The sequence below is a fragment of the Pleurodeles waltl genome, chromosome 12, assembly GCF_031143425.1.
Source record: "Pleurodeles waltl isolate 20211129_DDA chromosome 12, aPleWal1.hap1.20221129, whole genome shotgun sequence".
NCBI lineage: Eukaryota > Metazoa > Chordata > Amphibia > Caudata > Salamandridae > Pleurodeles > Pleurodeles waltl.
Window position 1 is genome coordinate 242,905,499 of NC_090451.1, and position 15,276 is coordinate 242,920,774.

At 46.3% G+C, this 15,276-nt stretch overlaps 1 protein-coding gene and 1 long non-coding RNA gene across 2 annotated transcripts in view; one reads left to right on the plus strand and one right to left on the minus strand.

Annotated features, from left to right (window-relative positions):
- LOC138268061 (uncharacterized) overlaps positions 1 to 8,809 on the plus strand; it is a 219,960-nt gene extending 211,151 nt beyond the window's left edge. The window contains exons 7-8 of the mRNA XM_069217419.1: positions 3,466 to 3,580; positions 3,715 to 8,809. Of these exons, the coding sequence (XP_069073520.1) occupies positions 3,466 to 3,580; positions 3,715 to 7,268 (3,669 nt within the window). The 3' untranslated portion in view covers positions 7,269 to 8,809. The remainder of the gene's footprint in view (positions 1 to 3,465; positions 3,581 to 3,714) is intronic.
- LOC138268063 (uncharacterized) overlaps positions 1 to 15,276 on the minus strand; it is a 540,881-nt gene that overhangs the window by 172,357 nt on the left and 353,248 nt on the right. The gene's annotated exons all lie outside the window — the stretch shown is intronic.

Genomic DNA, 15,276 nt, shown 5'->3' on the forward strand with positions numbered 1-15,276 from the left:
GTCCAATGTGGTTGTGTTTTGTAAATGTGTGTGTATTTTGATCGCGGCGGTGTGTACCGCCAATGGATTACTGCGGTTGAAAGACCGCCACGTTGATTCGTGGGTCGTGATAGTGTGGGTGTAGTCCTGTTGGCGTGACGGTGTACGTTTTGGTATCGCCAGTTTATCACTGACCTTTGGTGTGGCAGACTTGTGTGGGTTTCTGTATTGTGGCGGATTCCGAGCTGTGGGTCGTAATACCTGTAGCAGAATTCCGCGGCCGCAGCGCTATGTTGGCGGTCTTCTGCACGGCGGAAAGTGGGATTTACCGCCAGGGTTGTAATGAGGGCCTGTATGTGCTATGTACGCTTCTAGGTGCTATGCGCTCCAGTTTGTTTCTAAATAAAAAATATTTAATACAGTGAGTTTGGAGAAATATGCACATTGCATTAAATAATTATAATGTTTTAAATTTTCATATGTCTCTGTACCATACCACTTAATGTAAGGGACGCTGTCCCTGGTCTTCTTTTTATATATCCAATGCATCCTAAAATTGCTAATAGTGGGGGTATGCTCCACCCAAATTTGCGTACTTACTTTACAGTAGCAACGCACAATTCCTTGAAATATTGCAATTTATTACCGGGAACATGCAGTCCGCCTCCACTCTAGTTCTTTAAGCAAACATCTCCGATATACTTAAAACGTCCTTCTGTTGTGAAGTTTAAAATATGCAAACTTCATTTACATCGCTTTTTTTCCTTGTGAACGGGAATTGAGGGCTTTGGATGGTTATTTGACAGAATTCATGCATAATTATATTACTCCATTCTTGCTATCTTCAGCTCCTGTCTTTTTTTGCGAGTCTCCTTGTATTTACTTTAAAACGCACCAGCACACCTCACACCATACTCCTATTGTTGCCAGCAGCGATTAGAATCTTGGTAATTATTCCGTCTTGAACGTGCTAGATGTTTCAGACTGTGTCTCTCCATTTTCTAATTCTGCTTTTTGAATGAACTGCATTTATTGTTTCTTGGTTAGTAAACTGTTTGGAGGAGATTTTCTTTTTTTTTTTTTTAACAAAAGAAAGCACATGGCGATTACATTTCTGAGTATTAAAAAATGATTTTCAGTCTTGGCATCACCATAAGATATGGTGATCTTGGGCAATTGACATGTTTTACAGCCTATTTACTGGCAAGACTTTTGCAACCCCTGCAGCACAAGATAAGATCTTTTCCCAAAGAAGGACCAGTCACTTTGTAACAACACTATTTACAAAAGCTTTGTTTTCCCTTGGACGTTTTTAACACATACAGTATTTACAGGATCTGTGACAGATACACTGGGTTATTTCCGTGTCAGACTTCCTAGGTGCCATGCACATCACTCTGTTCCCAAAATAAAATAAATAATAATTCAGTGAGTTTGGCGCTAAATGCACACTGCAGTGAACATATATGATGTTTTTAATTTTAAGATGTTTCTGTACATTACCACTTTAATGCAATGGACGCTGTTTCTAATCTGCTCTTTATATATTCAACGCAACATAAAATTGAGAATGATAAGGGTACACCCATTCAATGGCAGACGTACAATACAGTAGAACCACAAAATTCTTTGGAATATTGCAGTTTATTAGAGAATGTGCAGCCTGACTCCACCGGATCTACGCTTTCTATTGTGAGTTTTAAAATGAGCAAAGTTTCTTTATGGAGTTGTATGTAGTTGTGTATGCAAATAGAAGGCCACATAGAACAAAACACTGCCCTCGATCTCCTATATTACCCTTCTTCCAGCCTGTAAAGATGCTCAGCCCATGTGAGTTTTATCAAATGATGAAAACATTTCTTCTTAATACAAAAACCATAATGGACCAAACTCAGGAACATGGAGTTGTATTAAAATGAATATTTAAAGTAATCCAGACACTTTACAAATTTGCTCCTACAAATAAACATTTATATGCAATAAAACTAAAAAAGTTACTCATTTAAGAAACAATTTAATTTCAGTAAATTAAGAATTTATAAAGAAAGTAAGTCTAAGGTATCCACATATCTACAGTACAATAGAGATAACCAAAAAAAAAAAAAAACACAAAGGAGAGACCTATTGGCTTTGTCAATGCTTGTTTTTTCTTTTGCATTCTATCTTACTATCTAACTGGATTATAAATATCAGAAAAATGTTACAATAAAGTTTGTTTTAAATTTGATAAACCGTTAAAAGTTGTTTGTTATTGTTTATTAATTCAACAAACAACTATTAACGGTTTATCAAATTTAAAACAAACATTTTTCCAATACTTATAATTCAGTTAGATAGTAAGATAGAATGGAAAAGAAAAAACAAAGGCGAGACCTATGGGCTTTGCCAAAGCTTGATTGTTCATCCACCCACCTTCCTTCCCCTGCCCTCCTCCTGCTGTCTGCTAGCTCATTCCCCTGCTCTCCTTCTGCTGTTCGTTGTTTGTTCCCTTTCCCTCTTTCCTCCTGCTGTTTGGTCATCACACCCCACCATCCTCCTTCATGTTGCTTGTCCCCCACAACCGAACACCACACTTTTTTTTTTAAACACATTGCATAGCAGTGCTGGCTGCTTTGCAACATAGCTTAAAGGGAAAAAGTGTTAAGTGCTCCGTGGTGAGTCATGCACTCTATATCTTATAGCTTGACTCCATATTATTACAAACTAGTCTTTTTAAATATTTAAATTCTCATGAACATCTGTGCCATGCATTTTTAAAGCTATATTTTAACTGATAAGTCCCTCAATAAGAGAATTTCTTGGGAGAAGCGCTATCTGTTGCTGTGTCTCAGACCTCTCTATGACAACATGAAGAAATAGTGGTAGTAATAGTAACGTAGAAGCACTTCCCACATGTGTCCAGTAGTTGAAATAAAGAAGTACTTGTTGTGCTACGTGGTCAATTGCCTTACTACCTTAAGACAAAAACAGTATGTATCACAAGAATACACAACATACAAATATCCAGTTAAGACTGTGGTCTTAATTGGCAACATGAAGATATAAGCAGCATGATCGCAACAAGAGATAGGCTATCTCTTTAGAGGACAGGAAATGTTATTAATATAGTTTAAGAATACTAACTGTCTGCTGTAAAATATAGTATTTTCAAAGCATTATGTTTTTCAGCACTCAGTGGTGCACGATAGTATAGAACTACCCACATTGTATTAACTGAAAAGCATAGTGTTCTAGCCAGAATGCTGTTGGATTAGGAGGTTAGTTTAGATATTCACCATGTGGCTTGCTGGCACAAGTAAGGTAGATTAGTCTGAATTGATTTTATATGCTCTTTACTATCTGTCATTAACTACCAGAGCTTCTACATTCTGGGTAACCTGTATTTAATTTGTACCTTTAGATGTCCTTTTATATAAAGCATCAGAGTGACCAAGTTCGTAGGTGAAAGTGATATTGATGGGTTATCGTTTTTCTTCATCTTTACAGATCCCTTCTGATGTGAGAGAATGCCATCTGATCGAAGGAGAGCAGCCAAGGACACCTTTTTTAATAAGTGAACCCCTAGTACCTTCTATGTCTTCACGGACTGATGAATTAAGAGGTAGTTGAGGTTTTGTGTCAGAGGACAGCCTAATCCTGCCAGGCAGGCACCATTATGCCTTTTGAACAGCCTCTCATGGGTATGCATAACCTGCTGATTTCTCATAACCTGTTTCTGTTTTTATTCACATGCAGAGAAATCCAAAGAAAACTCACCATCTGCACGAGGCATGCAGGCACACCTGGCCCAGAAAGTGAGCTCCATGGAACAGCACCTTGTTACAGCCCTTCTAGAGGGAAGCTCTGGAAATAAAGGTCCAGCTGCGAGGGTTGGAAGTGTTCAGAACCAGAAATTAGTATTGACTGAGGTAGACCCTGTAGAGGAGCAGTGCTGCAAGTACCTGTTTGCAGAATTAACTGCTGTAAAACAGACTACAGTTTATGGGCAGCCATTATCAGAATGTGCCAGTAGCATCTGGGCAGAAGATGTTACTAGTTTAATCAGTGATCAAGAAAAAGAGAAGATTCAAAATAGAGAATGGATATTTACACTCCCTGAGGACCCGAAGGACACGAACATTGACAGTGATCAACCTGAACAAGGATGTGAGGAGATGGTACACCAGATGCTAACTGATGTTCTCTCAAGACAGTCCTCTGTGCAGATGGAAAGGGTAGCTCTGGATAAGACCCTCCAGGAAGGCAGGGGTCAAGACAAGGACTATGATACACCACCGGCAGAGCTTTATGGAACTCAGCTTATGTCTACAAATGATTCAGATACTCCTGAATTACTGGCTTCACATGAGATGGGGAGAGGTAGCTTTGACAAACTTGATGTGCATGTGCCACATAAAGGTGGTTCTGCAGATGCCATGCGGTACAGTATAAGTGCTAAGAAACATACAGGTAGCGATGTGATGGTCACCTCTGAGTTACATTTTGTTCAAGAAGTAAGAAACACTAATATTCTAGCACCACTACCACCTGGGTCCTCTAACCATCTAATAGCAGCCAGGGATATGAGTGAGCTCTCAGTTCTAGGCCAGTCCTCTTCCCCAGCCTTCTTAGATGCAGACAGAGCAAGCACTTCTGACTCACTGCATCCACAGGCTGTGGCCACCACTGATAGTGTGGAGGCAGGGGAGCTGGGTACTACTATGTTGGGGAATCCAAGTTGGATAGGGAAAGAAACAGGAAGGGATACAGAGAAATGTGATGTATCAACAGCCAGGAAAAGTAATGTATTTGCTGCCTTTGAGCTTGATTCCAGTCTCGAGGAGATACAAAAAGAGGAAGATGTGTGTTCTCCACCGAATCCCTTCCAATCACAGGACATGGTTGACATAATTAAGGAAAACCACGTGGGAGCCTCATTTGGCTCTGGAGCAGCCCAGCAGAGACCTACGGTCCCTAAGCGATCTGTTGGAAGTGAAAGCATTGACGTTACCACTGTGAAGGACATTGTGCAGCCCTCGGCACTTACAAACAGCACCTATAGTGCAGTAATCTGCAAACAGGGTTCTGAAGCTGGTCCGAATCTGGATACAGAATTTGGAATGAAGGGAGGTTGTGAAGTGCCATTGGGAGTGAAATCCTGTACATTTACTAGTACAGTCAACACTAACACCATTCCCCTGTGTTTAGATCTCACAGGCATCCCTAGAACAGAGGAGAAGGAAGATGGTAAAGTATCAGAACAAGATGTTGTCACTGAAGTGCAGGAAGGTATCTGGGTATCGAAGGAGAAAGTACATAGTAAGGACCAGGAACTCAGCAGTGTAACTCCGGGAAGTCAGGATAAGACGCAATTGACAACTCAAGCAAGTATGAATAGCATACAGCAGGCAGCCAGCAGAGTATCTGAACTGAACATGATTATTGAGGCTTGGGCAAAATGCACAGCACCATTACTTACTGTGAGCAATATGGAGCAGGTAAGCAGCATAGCATCAGAAACTAGTGAGATGCAGACAATCAGCACAGCATCAGAACCAAGTGCGAGCAGTGAGGAGCAGATGATCAGCACCGCATCAGAACCAAACGTGAGCAGTGAGGAACAGACAAGCAGCACAGCATCTGAACCAATTGTGAACAGTGAGGAGCAGACAGTCAGCACCCCATCAGAAACAAGTGTGAGCAGTGAGGAGCAGACAAGGAGCACAGCATCAGAACCAAGTGCGAGCAGTGAGGAGCAGATGATCAGCACCGCATCAGAACCAAGTGCGAGCAGTGAGGAGCAGATGATCAGCACCGCATCAGAACCAATTGTGAACAGTGAGGAGCAGACAGTCAGCACCCCATCAGAAACAAGTGTGAGCAGTGAGGAGCAGACAATCTTCACAGCAACAGACTCAATTGTTAATAGTGATGCACAGATGAGCAGCACTGCAACAGAACTAAGTGTGAGCAGTGAGGAGCAAACAAGCTGCACAGCTTCAGTATCTATAATGAACACTCAGCATCCAGCAACTAACCAAGCATCAGAGGCTACCATGAGCAGTGAAGGGCAGACTGGCAGCAGAACGTCCGAAGAGAGTTTAAACTGTCTGCCAGACTGGGTCACGTGTAATGTATGTCACGGAGTAGGAGCAATAAAAAGAGCATTAGGTGTCAAACTGTTGCGCCAGAGAAACAAAATAATTCCAGCTGCAGCAGAAGCCGGCCCACATGTGAAGGTCTTGAAAGAGCGATCGCACTGCACAACTCGCAAACGTAGAGCAAGCAAAGAGCTCGAAGGAGCACAGTGCTCCCTGCATGGACCTTCCACCCAACTTAGACTTACTGCACATGCTGACCTGTACAGTGATGTTACCAAGGAATGTATCTCACACACCACGGTGTGTGCACCCGCCAACCTTTTCTTGCACTGCTCCCAGTTCCAGCCCATGGTGCAACTTGAATGCCTTTTCAACCAGAGTTTGTCAGTGCCTGTTCCAGAGTCAGGTTTTGAAAACTCAGTTGCTTCTCCTGGAACCTCTGCAATGCCAGGAAATACATGGCAGAATATACTGCTAGACTCCTCATTGCTTAGTAATTATGCTTCAAACACAGACTCTCGTAGGGCAGCCGGCAGTGTGGACTCAGACTTCTGCTTATACTTGCCATCCGATTCTTCAGATGCAGACAGCAATGGCACAGAATTCCACCATTGCAACAGACAGCAAAATCACTACAGCAAGCTATCTCAGGACCGGGAGCTAACACAAACCCACCTGCTGTCTCCAAGAAAAAAAGCAAACCCAGAACAGGAAGTCACATCATCATCATCATCTACTAGACCTTTCACTGGGCAATGTAGCCGTACTAACAGTGACCTATTTAAGACTTCAGCACTTCGTGCAATCGTTAAAGAAAATTCACATCTCACTGTGTGTGCACCAGCAAGTCTTCTCCTACGCTGTCCCCAGTTTCAGCCACTGGTACAACTTGAGCGCCTTTCTTACAAAGATTTGACAAATCTGTGTTGTGTTTCAAGGTTGAAAGATTTACCCACCAGGACTGGGCAACCCATGGACTCAGATGATAGATGTGAGAATGCATCATGCAGCAAAGCTGCCTGTATGAGCCATTCTTGCGTGAGATGCTATACCAGTTCACAGGATTTCTCTCTTTCTTTGGGGTCTGAGTCCACTGACAGAAGCATCAGTGACATGGATTACACCCCATTCTCAAATAAGGCAGTGAATTTCTACCAAGGAATTGCTCAGATCCAGAAGCCACAATGGCCAACAAGAAATCTCAAATAAGATTTAAAGAAAAACATTCATGAAAGCTACTTTTACTTTATCACACCAATGGTCTGGCACGTAGAGCGATGCCTAGGTTACAGAGCTAGAGTTGTGCTTGCCTGCATCTTTCAAGGTCTGTTCCTGAGCAGGAGGCCTTTGGCCACATGCTTTGTGGATTTATGGCTGCCCAGTCTTCTGTAAGTTGTCAGCTGTACAGTTGTGGGCTATTTGGGAAGCATGCTGTAAATGGTATCGCTCTTCCTCTAACCCTAGTGAATACGGAATCCATCCTTTTTGCTAGACAAGGCCACATTCTGAGACAGGCAGTTGTGTAATCCTGTCTAGCTACAAATGGCCAACTCTCCGTCCAGTTTATTTGAATTCACATAATTCCACACATTTTCTCCAGAAGTGTGTTAACGTAAGAGCCCTTTTTTATTCAAATTAAGTCTGTATGAAGAACCCACCATTATTGTCTAAGAAATGCAACTTGTGTGATCTGGCTACAGACAGACTTGTGTGATTCTGGTTATGTAGAGAATGTTCCCTCTACTCTTGATGCACTCTGAGTGCAGTATTTAGGAAACTGGGGTACACCATTCTTTACACAGTGAATGACCTGTCTACATTGTCTAGTTGCCTCCCTTAGGTGTCAGTGTTTTGTAGAGACCCTTCAAGGCAACAGTAGTTTTCCACTATCAATAGGAGCATACCTTTATGGGTTCTGTGGACAGGACCTGCTTCATATGTGTCTAGGATGAAAGTGTTAATGGCCAGATGGATGGATGCTTGTGCCTGAAGTCTTCTTGTGCTAAATTGTATTTTGAGGATAGTTGATTAAAGACTGGTAGCAGAGGAATTAGCCAGCTGGCACACTGTCTTAGTACCGCCAGGGATGCTCTGCCCTAAGGGTTGCTATCTAGTAGGCTCCCTCCAGAGCAGGGACCGGACCCATCTGTAGCTGAAATGTAAGACAGGTGGGCATTAGAGCCAGTCTAATCTGATGGCAAGTGTTCCTCTAGGATAGCCGAGTTTTCAACATTCTAAAGGTGAAAGTGGCCAGGACCTATCAGCAACATAGTGCCCCGGTCTCTGGTTGAAGAGCCATAGTGAGCATGAGTGTGTGGTTGCTGCTTTAGGTCCACCAACTCTGTGTTGGTCTAGGCATCAGGCAACAACTGCCTAGCCCTGAGTAGGAGCTGCCCCCTTCTCCTAGAGTATACCTATTGTAAGCATCTACAGATATAAGGGCAGTGACTTTGGGAGCCTGGTTATGGCTTGTTTCCTTTGAAAGGGAGACTGAGGATTAGATTTCTTCAGTGTAGACTCACAGACCCCCCTCCACCCTATCACAGTATCCAACCCATGCTTATATTCTTTCCGCTTGTAGTTATGAGGTAAGCTCCATAGCTAAGCTGTGTTAACCATCGGTAAGAAACCCTTTGTTCTTAGCGTGTTGTATTTTTTTTTTGCCCTTATCACCTGTATTAGTTGGCACCCAATTAAACTCATTGTATTAGATTCCAGCAGGATTTCTTCTGTTTTCATTTAAAAGGCGGATGACTGTATTTGATACTGAAACTTCTGCTTATTCAATGTGAAAATGAAGAGGACAATGCATAATCATTGGTCCAGTTGGAAATTAATTAAATTCAAACAATTTAACAAATAAGACCAAAACTGTATCACCTTCTTATCTGAACATGCAGCATTGCAACCAACTTTTATTGATCTATGAACATAACAGCAGGTTGCAAGATAGACGGCTCATTTCATTATCATATTAATACATTCAGTTACAGACTCCCGGATGAACAAGGCCATACAGCACTTGGGTAGGTTTAAATGCTCATGGGTGAGTAACGCCCAACCGCACGTCCCAAATCCTATGGTATTTGCTTTCACAACCCCTTCTCAATTGTTGTAGCGAGGGAGGGGTCTTGGACACCCAGCATCTAGCAATGTCCCTTTTTGCAATAAGCAAGGCCGTGCCCACTAATGTGCGAGTTGCCTGGGTACCCCCAATGTCCTCCATCACCCCTAGTAAAGCAACCTTGGAGGAGGTCGTCTAGTTGATGTTCAACAAAGTGGAATGTTCATGTAGGATGCAGGTCCAGTATCGTTGGATCCTGGGGCATGACCATGCCATGTGAAAGAAGTCCACCGGCAAGTAGAGGCATCTTCCACTCTGAGAGTTTGGTTTGAGTCCAGCACGAAAGAGTCAGGCTGGTGTCAGATAAGCACAGTGCAAAAAAAAAACCTGGACCATTCCCAGCCTCGTGGAGACTGCAAGAGTGCGTGGATCCATCAACGCATCTCGACAGTCCTCTTCTTCCAGAGGGCCGATCCAGGCCTCCCAACAGGCCCGTAAAGGCAGAAGGGTTGGAGAGGCGTTCAAAACAAGAGAGCGGCAGATCTGTGGCACACACACCCTACCCAAGGCCCCCATCATCGTCTTCGCCTTCATAGGACTGAATTCAGATACCTGGGTACCATTGTTAATATGGGCATGTAATGCATGTCTGAGTTGTAAGAATTTGTGGAATTGTGTCTGATTCAGGGTGTATATATTCTAGAGTTGCTGGAAAGTCATCATGTGTGTACCCTCCCAGACATCTTCCACTACCATGATGCCTATGGCATCCCAGCGCGAAAAGCCCTCGAGATTAGCAACTTCATGTATCCACGTTCTTTGCCATAGCGGGGTGTACTGGATGACTCGACCCCCACCACCCTGTCAGTTTGTGGGCCGTGCCATCCATGTAGGATCTGGCTGGTTATTTCAGGTGTAGCCCTGGGGATGGGAGAGCCGTATAGCATATCCATAAGTCGTGGGAACCCCATTGTTGACAATTCTAAATGATAGGCTGGGTCACCCAACCCCCAGTAAGCCATTCATTGATGGTGAGTACCTGCACTGCCAGGTAATAGAGGTATAATTTTGACATAGCTAGATCGCCATCAAAGACGCCATACTGACATGCGTCCCAGGAGAGGTGCTGCCGACCCTCTCGTCATATAAAGGAGCGGGCCACCGCGTTCGTCTCCCGATACCAGTGTCGGGGGATCCGGATAGGAAGATTCTGGAGGACATACAGAAAACGGGGTAGCACCAGTATTTTATACAGTGCTATGCGACCCATGACATTTAGCAGCAGAGTCTGACATTTTCCCAGGTTTGTTTTCACCATACGGGAGAGCAGGTTGAGATTGAGGGCCCAGGTCATAGAGGGTTTGAGTGCGATTTTCATGCCAAGGTACGTGAACTTAATAGTTGGATAGGAATGATCCTTTGCTAGACAATCAATGCACAGGATTCCAAAAACGGGATCAGCAGAGATTTCTTAGAATTCATTTTAAGGCCAGATGCCTCACCAAAAATACGTATCAATTGAAGACACTGAGGACTGCTTATCCCTGGGTGTGATAAGTAAAGCAGTACATCATCTGCATAAAGCGCAATGCGGTCCTCCCCTCCTCCTGCCCACCGCCATCCCTCCAGGAAGGCATCCTGGCGAACCATCTGTGCGAGGGGCTCTATAGTGAGGGCAAAGAGGAGTGTGGGATGGGGGCACCCTTGTCTAGTGCCCCTCCCAATGGGGAAGACCTCTGACAGCCTCCCGTTCACAAGGACACGGGCCGATGGTGTATGTATAATAACTGAACCATGTGCTTAAATGGACGCCCCAGGCCTCCTTTCGGAGAACCAGGTCTAGGTAGCTCCAGTCCACCACATCAAATGCTTTTTCAAAGTCGATTAGGAGGAGGGCCCAGGGGAGAGCAAATTGTGTGCCTATGTGCTAGGGCAACATGGAGCCTTCTCAGGCAATGTCTGGTGCTACGGGTGCGCATAAAGCCACATTGATCAGGAGGGATCAAGTGCCGCAGCACCAGCCGAAGGCAACTAGCCAGTATATTGGTGTAAATCTTGAGCTTAGTGTTGTTTAATGATATCGGGCGATAATCCGCGCAGTGCACGGAGGGCGGCTTGGACTTAGGCAACACAACAATTGTGGCCTGATCCAAATCGAGAGGAAAGGCACCCTTCTCCAAGGCCTCCGCATAGAGACCATGGAGCTGGGGCACCAATAGGTCCCGGAACTTAAGAGTAATATTCTGCAGGGTATCCGTCCAGGCCTGGGGTCTTTCCGGATCTAAGATTCGTGATGACCTCCCCTATTTCCTCCAGGGTTATGGGGTCATCAAGACCTCTGCTGATGGAGGCCGAGAGGACAGGCATGTCTATTTCATTCAGCAGTGGCATCTGCTGACAATAGGTCTGGGTGCCGCAATGTATAAGGTAGCATAATAGTGAGCGAAGGTCTCAGCTGTGTCCTGGGGAGTCGTGTGTATAAGCCCAGACGCATCTGTTATCTCGGGGATCACTCGCCCCTTCATTGGGCCGGTGGCCTGCCAGTAAAGGACCTTACTATTCTTGTCTCCCAAGCCATAAATTCAGGCCTGTGTTGCCTGCCAGATCTGTTTTGCCTCTTCCAAGGAGTGGGCTCTAATTTCTTGCCTCACCATCTCCAGGGCTCGTCTGTGTCCCTCCCCCACAGAATTCAACGTCTTGCGTTCTAAGAGGAGTGCCCGGGCCTCAAGGAATGTAATATGGGCCTGCTTGTCATCTCCCGTCGTCGCATGAGACCCTTCGCATGGCCACGGACTGTGGCCTTACCTGCTGCCCAAAGAGTGATACAGGATTGAACCGATCTGGTATTTTCACTGAAGTAGAGTTTAATCTATCTATGGAGGTCCGCAGAGTAGGTCTCGACTTGGAGGAACCAAGCGGTGAGACGCCATATAGGTCTCCGGTTCTGCTCAGGGTAGCCAATGACCATAGAGATAGGGGCGAGATCATAGAGGCCCGGGCCTCTCCAGTTTATCGAAAAAGTGCCCCCTGCCCACTTGCAGAACCTTAAGGCGGCCCAGGAAAAGGAGCATATACTTCAGGTGGAGTGCTCGTAGTTTCTGCTTTACCTGTTCATAGGAGCGCCATCTTATTTGGACCTCCCAAGAGTAGTCAGGGAAGATAAGGATACTCGTGTTCTGATAGCGATGTTCCAGCTGAGTACGTGCCTCCTGCGGTATGGTGTCCCGGTCCCGAAAGTTAAGGAAGCGGGCAATGAACGCCTTGGGCGACGCCCCGGCAGAGGCTATGCAGAGAGGGCCCTGTGGGCACGTTCAATAGCAAACCATGCAGACATCTTTTCCAAGGGCACCCATGTTTTCAGCCTGGTCTCCAAGAAGTCCATGGGGTTGGAATCTTGGGCCGCCTCAGGAAACCCCACTAAGCACAGGTTATTCCGTCTAAAGCGGTTTTTGGCATCCTCCGCTCACTGCTGTACCTCATGTGTGCAGGTGAGAAGGTAAGACACCTTTGTTTTGAGATCCCGGCCCTCGTCTTCCATTGACAACACACGGGTCTCAGCCTCGGCGAGCTGGGCCAAAGCGTCCTTAAGGTCCTGGCGCAACAGCGCCATGTCCACTCTGACCTCTCCAATCTTGTTCTCCACCACAGCCTGAGAGGACTGTATAACGCGTAGGATCTTGTCAGTGTCCCCCTCGGTCTCTCCAGCCAGGGCAGGAGCCCCCGCGGCACCACCCTCGGTCATTCTGGCCGGGGTAGTGAACTTGTCAATATGAGGTTGAGAGGAGGATGGCTTGGCCTGCCTGTCCTTTCCCACAGCTCCAATAGTCAGTTTGCCACAGGCGTAATTATGTTCACAAAACACCAGGGGGCCTGGATCCGTCTGGCCCGGCCCAGTGGTGTCCAGCCACAGAGGGCCCGTTCACATAGCAGCACCAACAAAACAGGGGCCAACAGGCGAGCCCCACTGTAATCCACAGGCCAGGGAGCACCTGCCAGGACCAGACCCTGCCCCCCCATAGCACAGGCCCTCTCTGCCTCCTCGGCGCCATCCAGCCCAGCAGAGCAAGCCCCAGTCAGTTCCAGGCCAACAGAGCCAGCAGGAGAGTCTCGGAGTCACCCCCTCCGGCGCTGCTCACCTCATGTCCAGGGGTCCGCCAGCTGGGCGGTCCCAGCGGCCGGGGGCCCCGTTTGATAAAGAGCAGCAGCTCTCCCAGTCCAGGGGGTCACCAGCCTTCACCTCCACCGGCAGCCTGAGGGCACCCCCGGCAGGGCAACAGACACGAAAAGGGGAGCAAAACACTCTCCCTGCAGTCCAACATCCACGGGGTCCCCCAGAGCCGAATGCGCCGCCTGCTTGGGCCACTCACCGCCCCACCGACCCCTTCAGTCTTCGGCGTGGGCAGCGTCAGAGTCCTCCCGGCCCTGCCGCCGATCCTCGGCCCGCGGCTACTTCAATAGGGCAGCCTCGACTGGCCAGGCAAGGTGGGGGCCCAGTCCTCCGCTGCACCGCAGCGCCTTAACGCAGGAGGTGATCCAGCCGCTTTGCCGTTCGTAACGGGTGTCCATCTCTTAGGTTCCTCGCGGTGCGGAGCCCCAGGGGGTAGCCGCGATCAGCCAGGTGGAGGATCAGGCACAGTCTTCCTCCATGCAGCGGCGTGGCGAAACGGCTGTTGTGCTGATCTCAGCGGGTGCCCGCCATCTTGGGCGCCCGCCTGTCGGGACCCACGAGGCCCGGGTTATCCGTGCGCCGGCGGTCCGGCAAATTACCTCTGTCCCCTCTGCGGTCTCCCAACATCCAGCAGGGCTCCAGGGTTTTAGGGAGATGGGCCCCGCATGGCGTGGATGGCTGTGGATGACAGAGGGGTCCGGAGCACTCTCAAAGTGCTGCTGCCATCTTGACCCCCCCAAGTCACGTCCCCAGATAAAGCTATTTTTATTGCCCTGGAACATATGCAGCCTATGTTTAACAAACTCAAGAGGAATAAAACGAAAAAGAAAATTCAGCTTAGGAAGAATGCACATTTTGATTAGATAAACTCTGTTCTATAGTGACAGTGGGTGATTTTTCCATTTCTTTAATGATGTTTTTATTTTACACTTAGTCCTTTCTAAATTCTTCTTTGGCATAATTTCCATATTATGAAAAATCTCTATGCCTAATTATATGACCTCATTTTTGGCAAGAATTCAAAGAGGTGCAGCTAACCAGTGGAAGAAAGCCAATTCAAATGCTCTCCTAACAGGTACACTTACCAACAGTAGGATGAAATGGGAGACATAATGAAACATCTGCCACAACAGTTCTGAAAAAGAGCACCATCCCTCACAGAGGAAGGGAAGAATATTGCAAATACCTGCCTTCAATCAGTGATAGAGGCAGGAGACGTGGCAAGTCATCAAATTATGGCAGGAACAGCTCTTAGGCACCATGCTTGGCCAAGAACTTAGGGATTCAAGACAGAAGTCCAGGCTAACATTATTAAAGCACCATTCAATGGAGAGCTGTTATTTGGAAGTGCAGTGAATGACACACTTCAACAGCTAAAGAAAGACAAAGACACTGCTAAGTCTGTGGGGGCTTTACAATTCAGAAGCAACTTAGGGAGAGGAACACCGATAAGCAGAAAACCATCAGGGAGAGAAGGTTTCCAGGCAACAACATCTCATCTGGGGTTCTAATGTACACCTCAAACACAGTCATCAACTCAGCAAGTGGAATACCAGCCTCAAACATGCCAGCCCTTTCATGGACAAGCATGTGGAAGAGCTCAGTCACACAAAGGAGGAACAGCTTTTTCAAGAAAGTGACTTTGCAGGGCTTCAGCTCCTCTCACACGCAGCACAAGTGGGAGGTAGAGTAAAATACTTCCTTCACAAGTGGAGTAAGATAACATCAGACAATTGGATTTTGAACATCATAAAATGTGGTGCCTCATAGAATTAATAGATGCCACCTGTGTGAGGACCAAAAAAAGAACACGTTTAGTGGAAGAAACATCTCACCTACTCTAGGAAGTAGAGGAATCATTGGGAAATGTAGCAATAGAAAGTGTCCCCCAAAAAGTGATCAACCAGGGAAACTACTCAACATATTTCTTGATTCCAAAGCCAGACAGAAGCCTACAGCCAATTCTGGACCGAAGGTTCATAAAC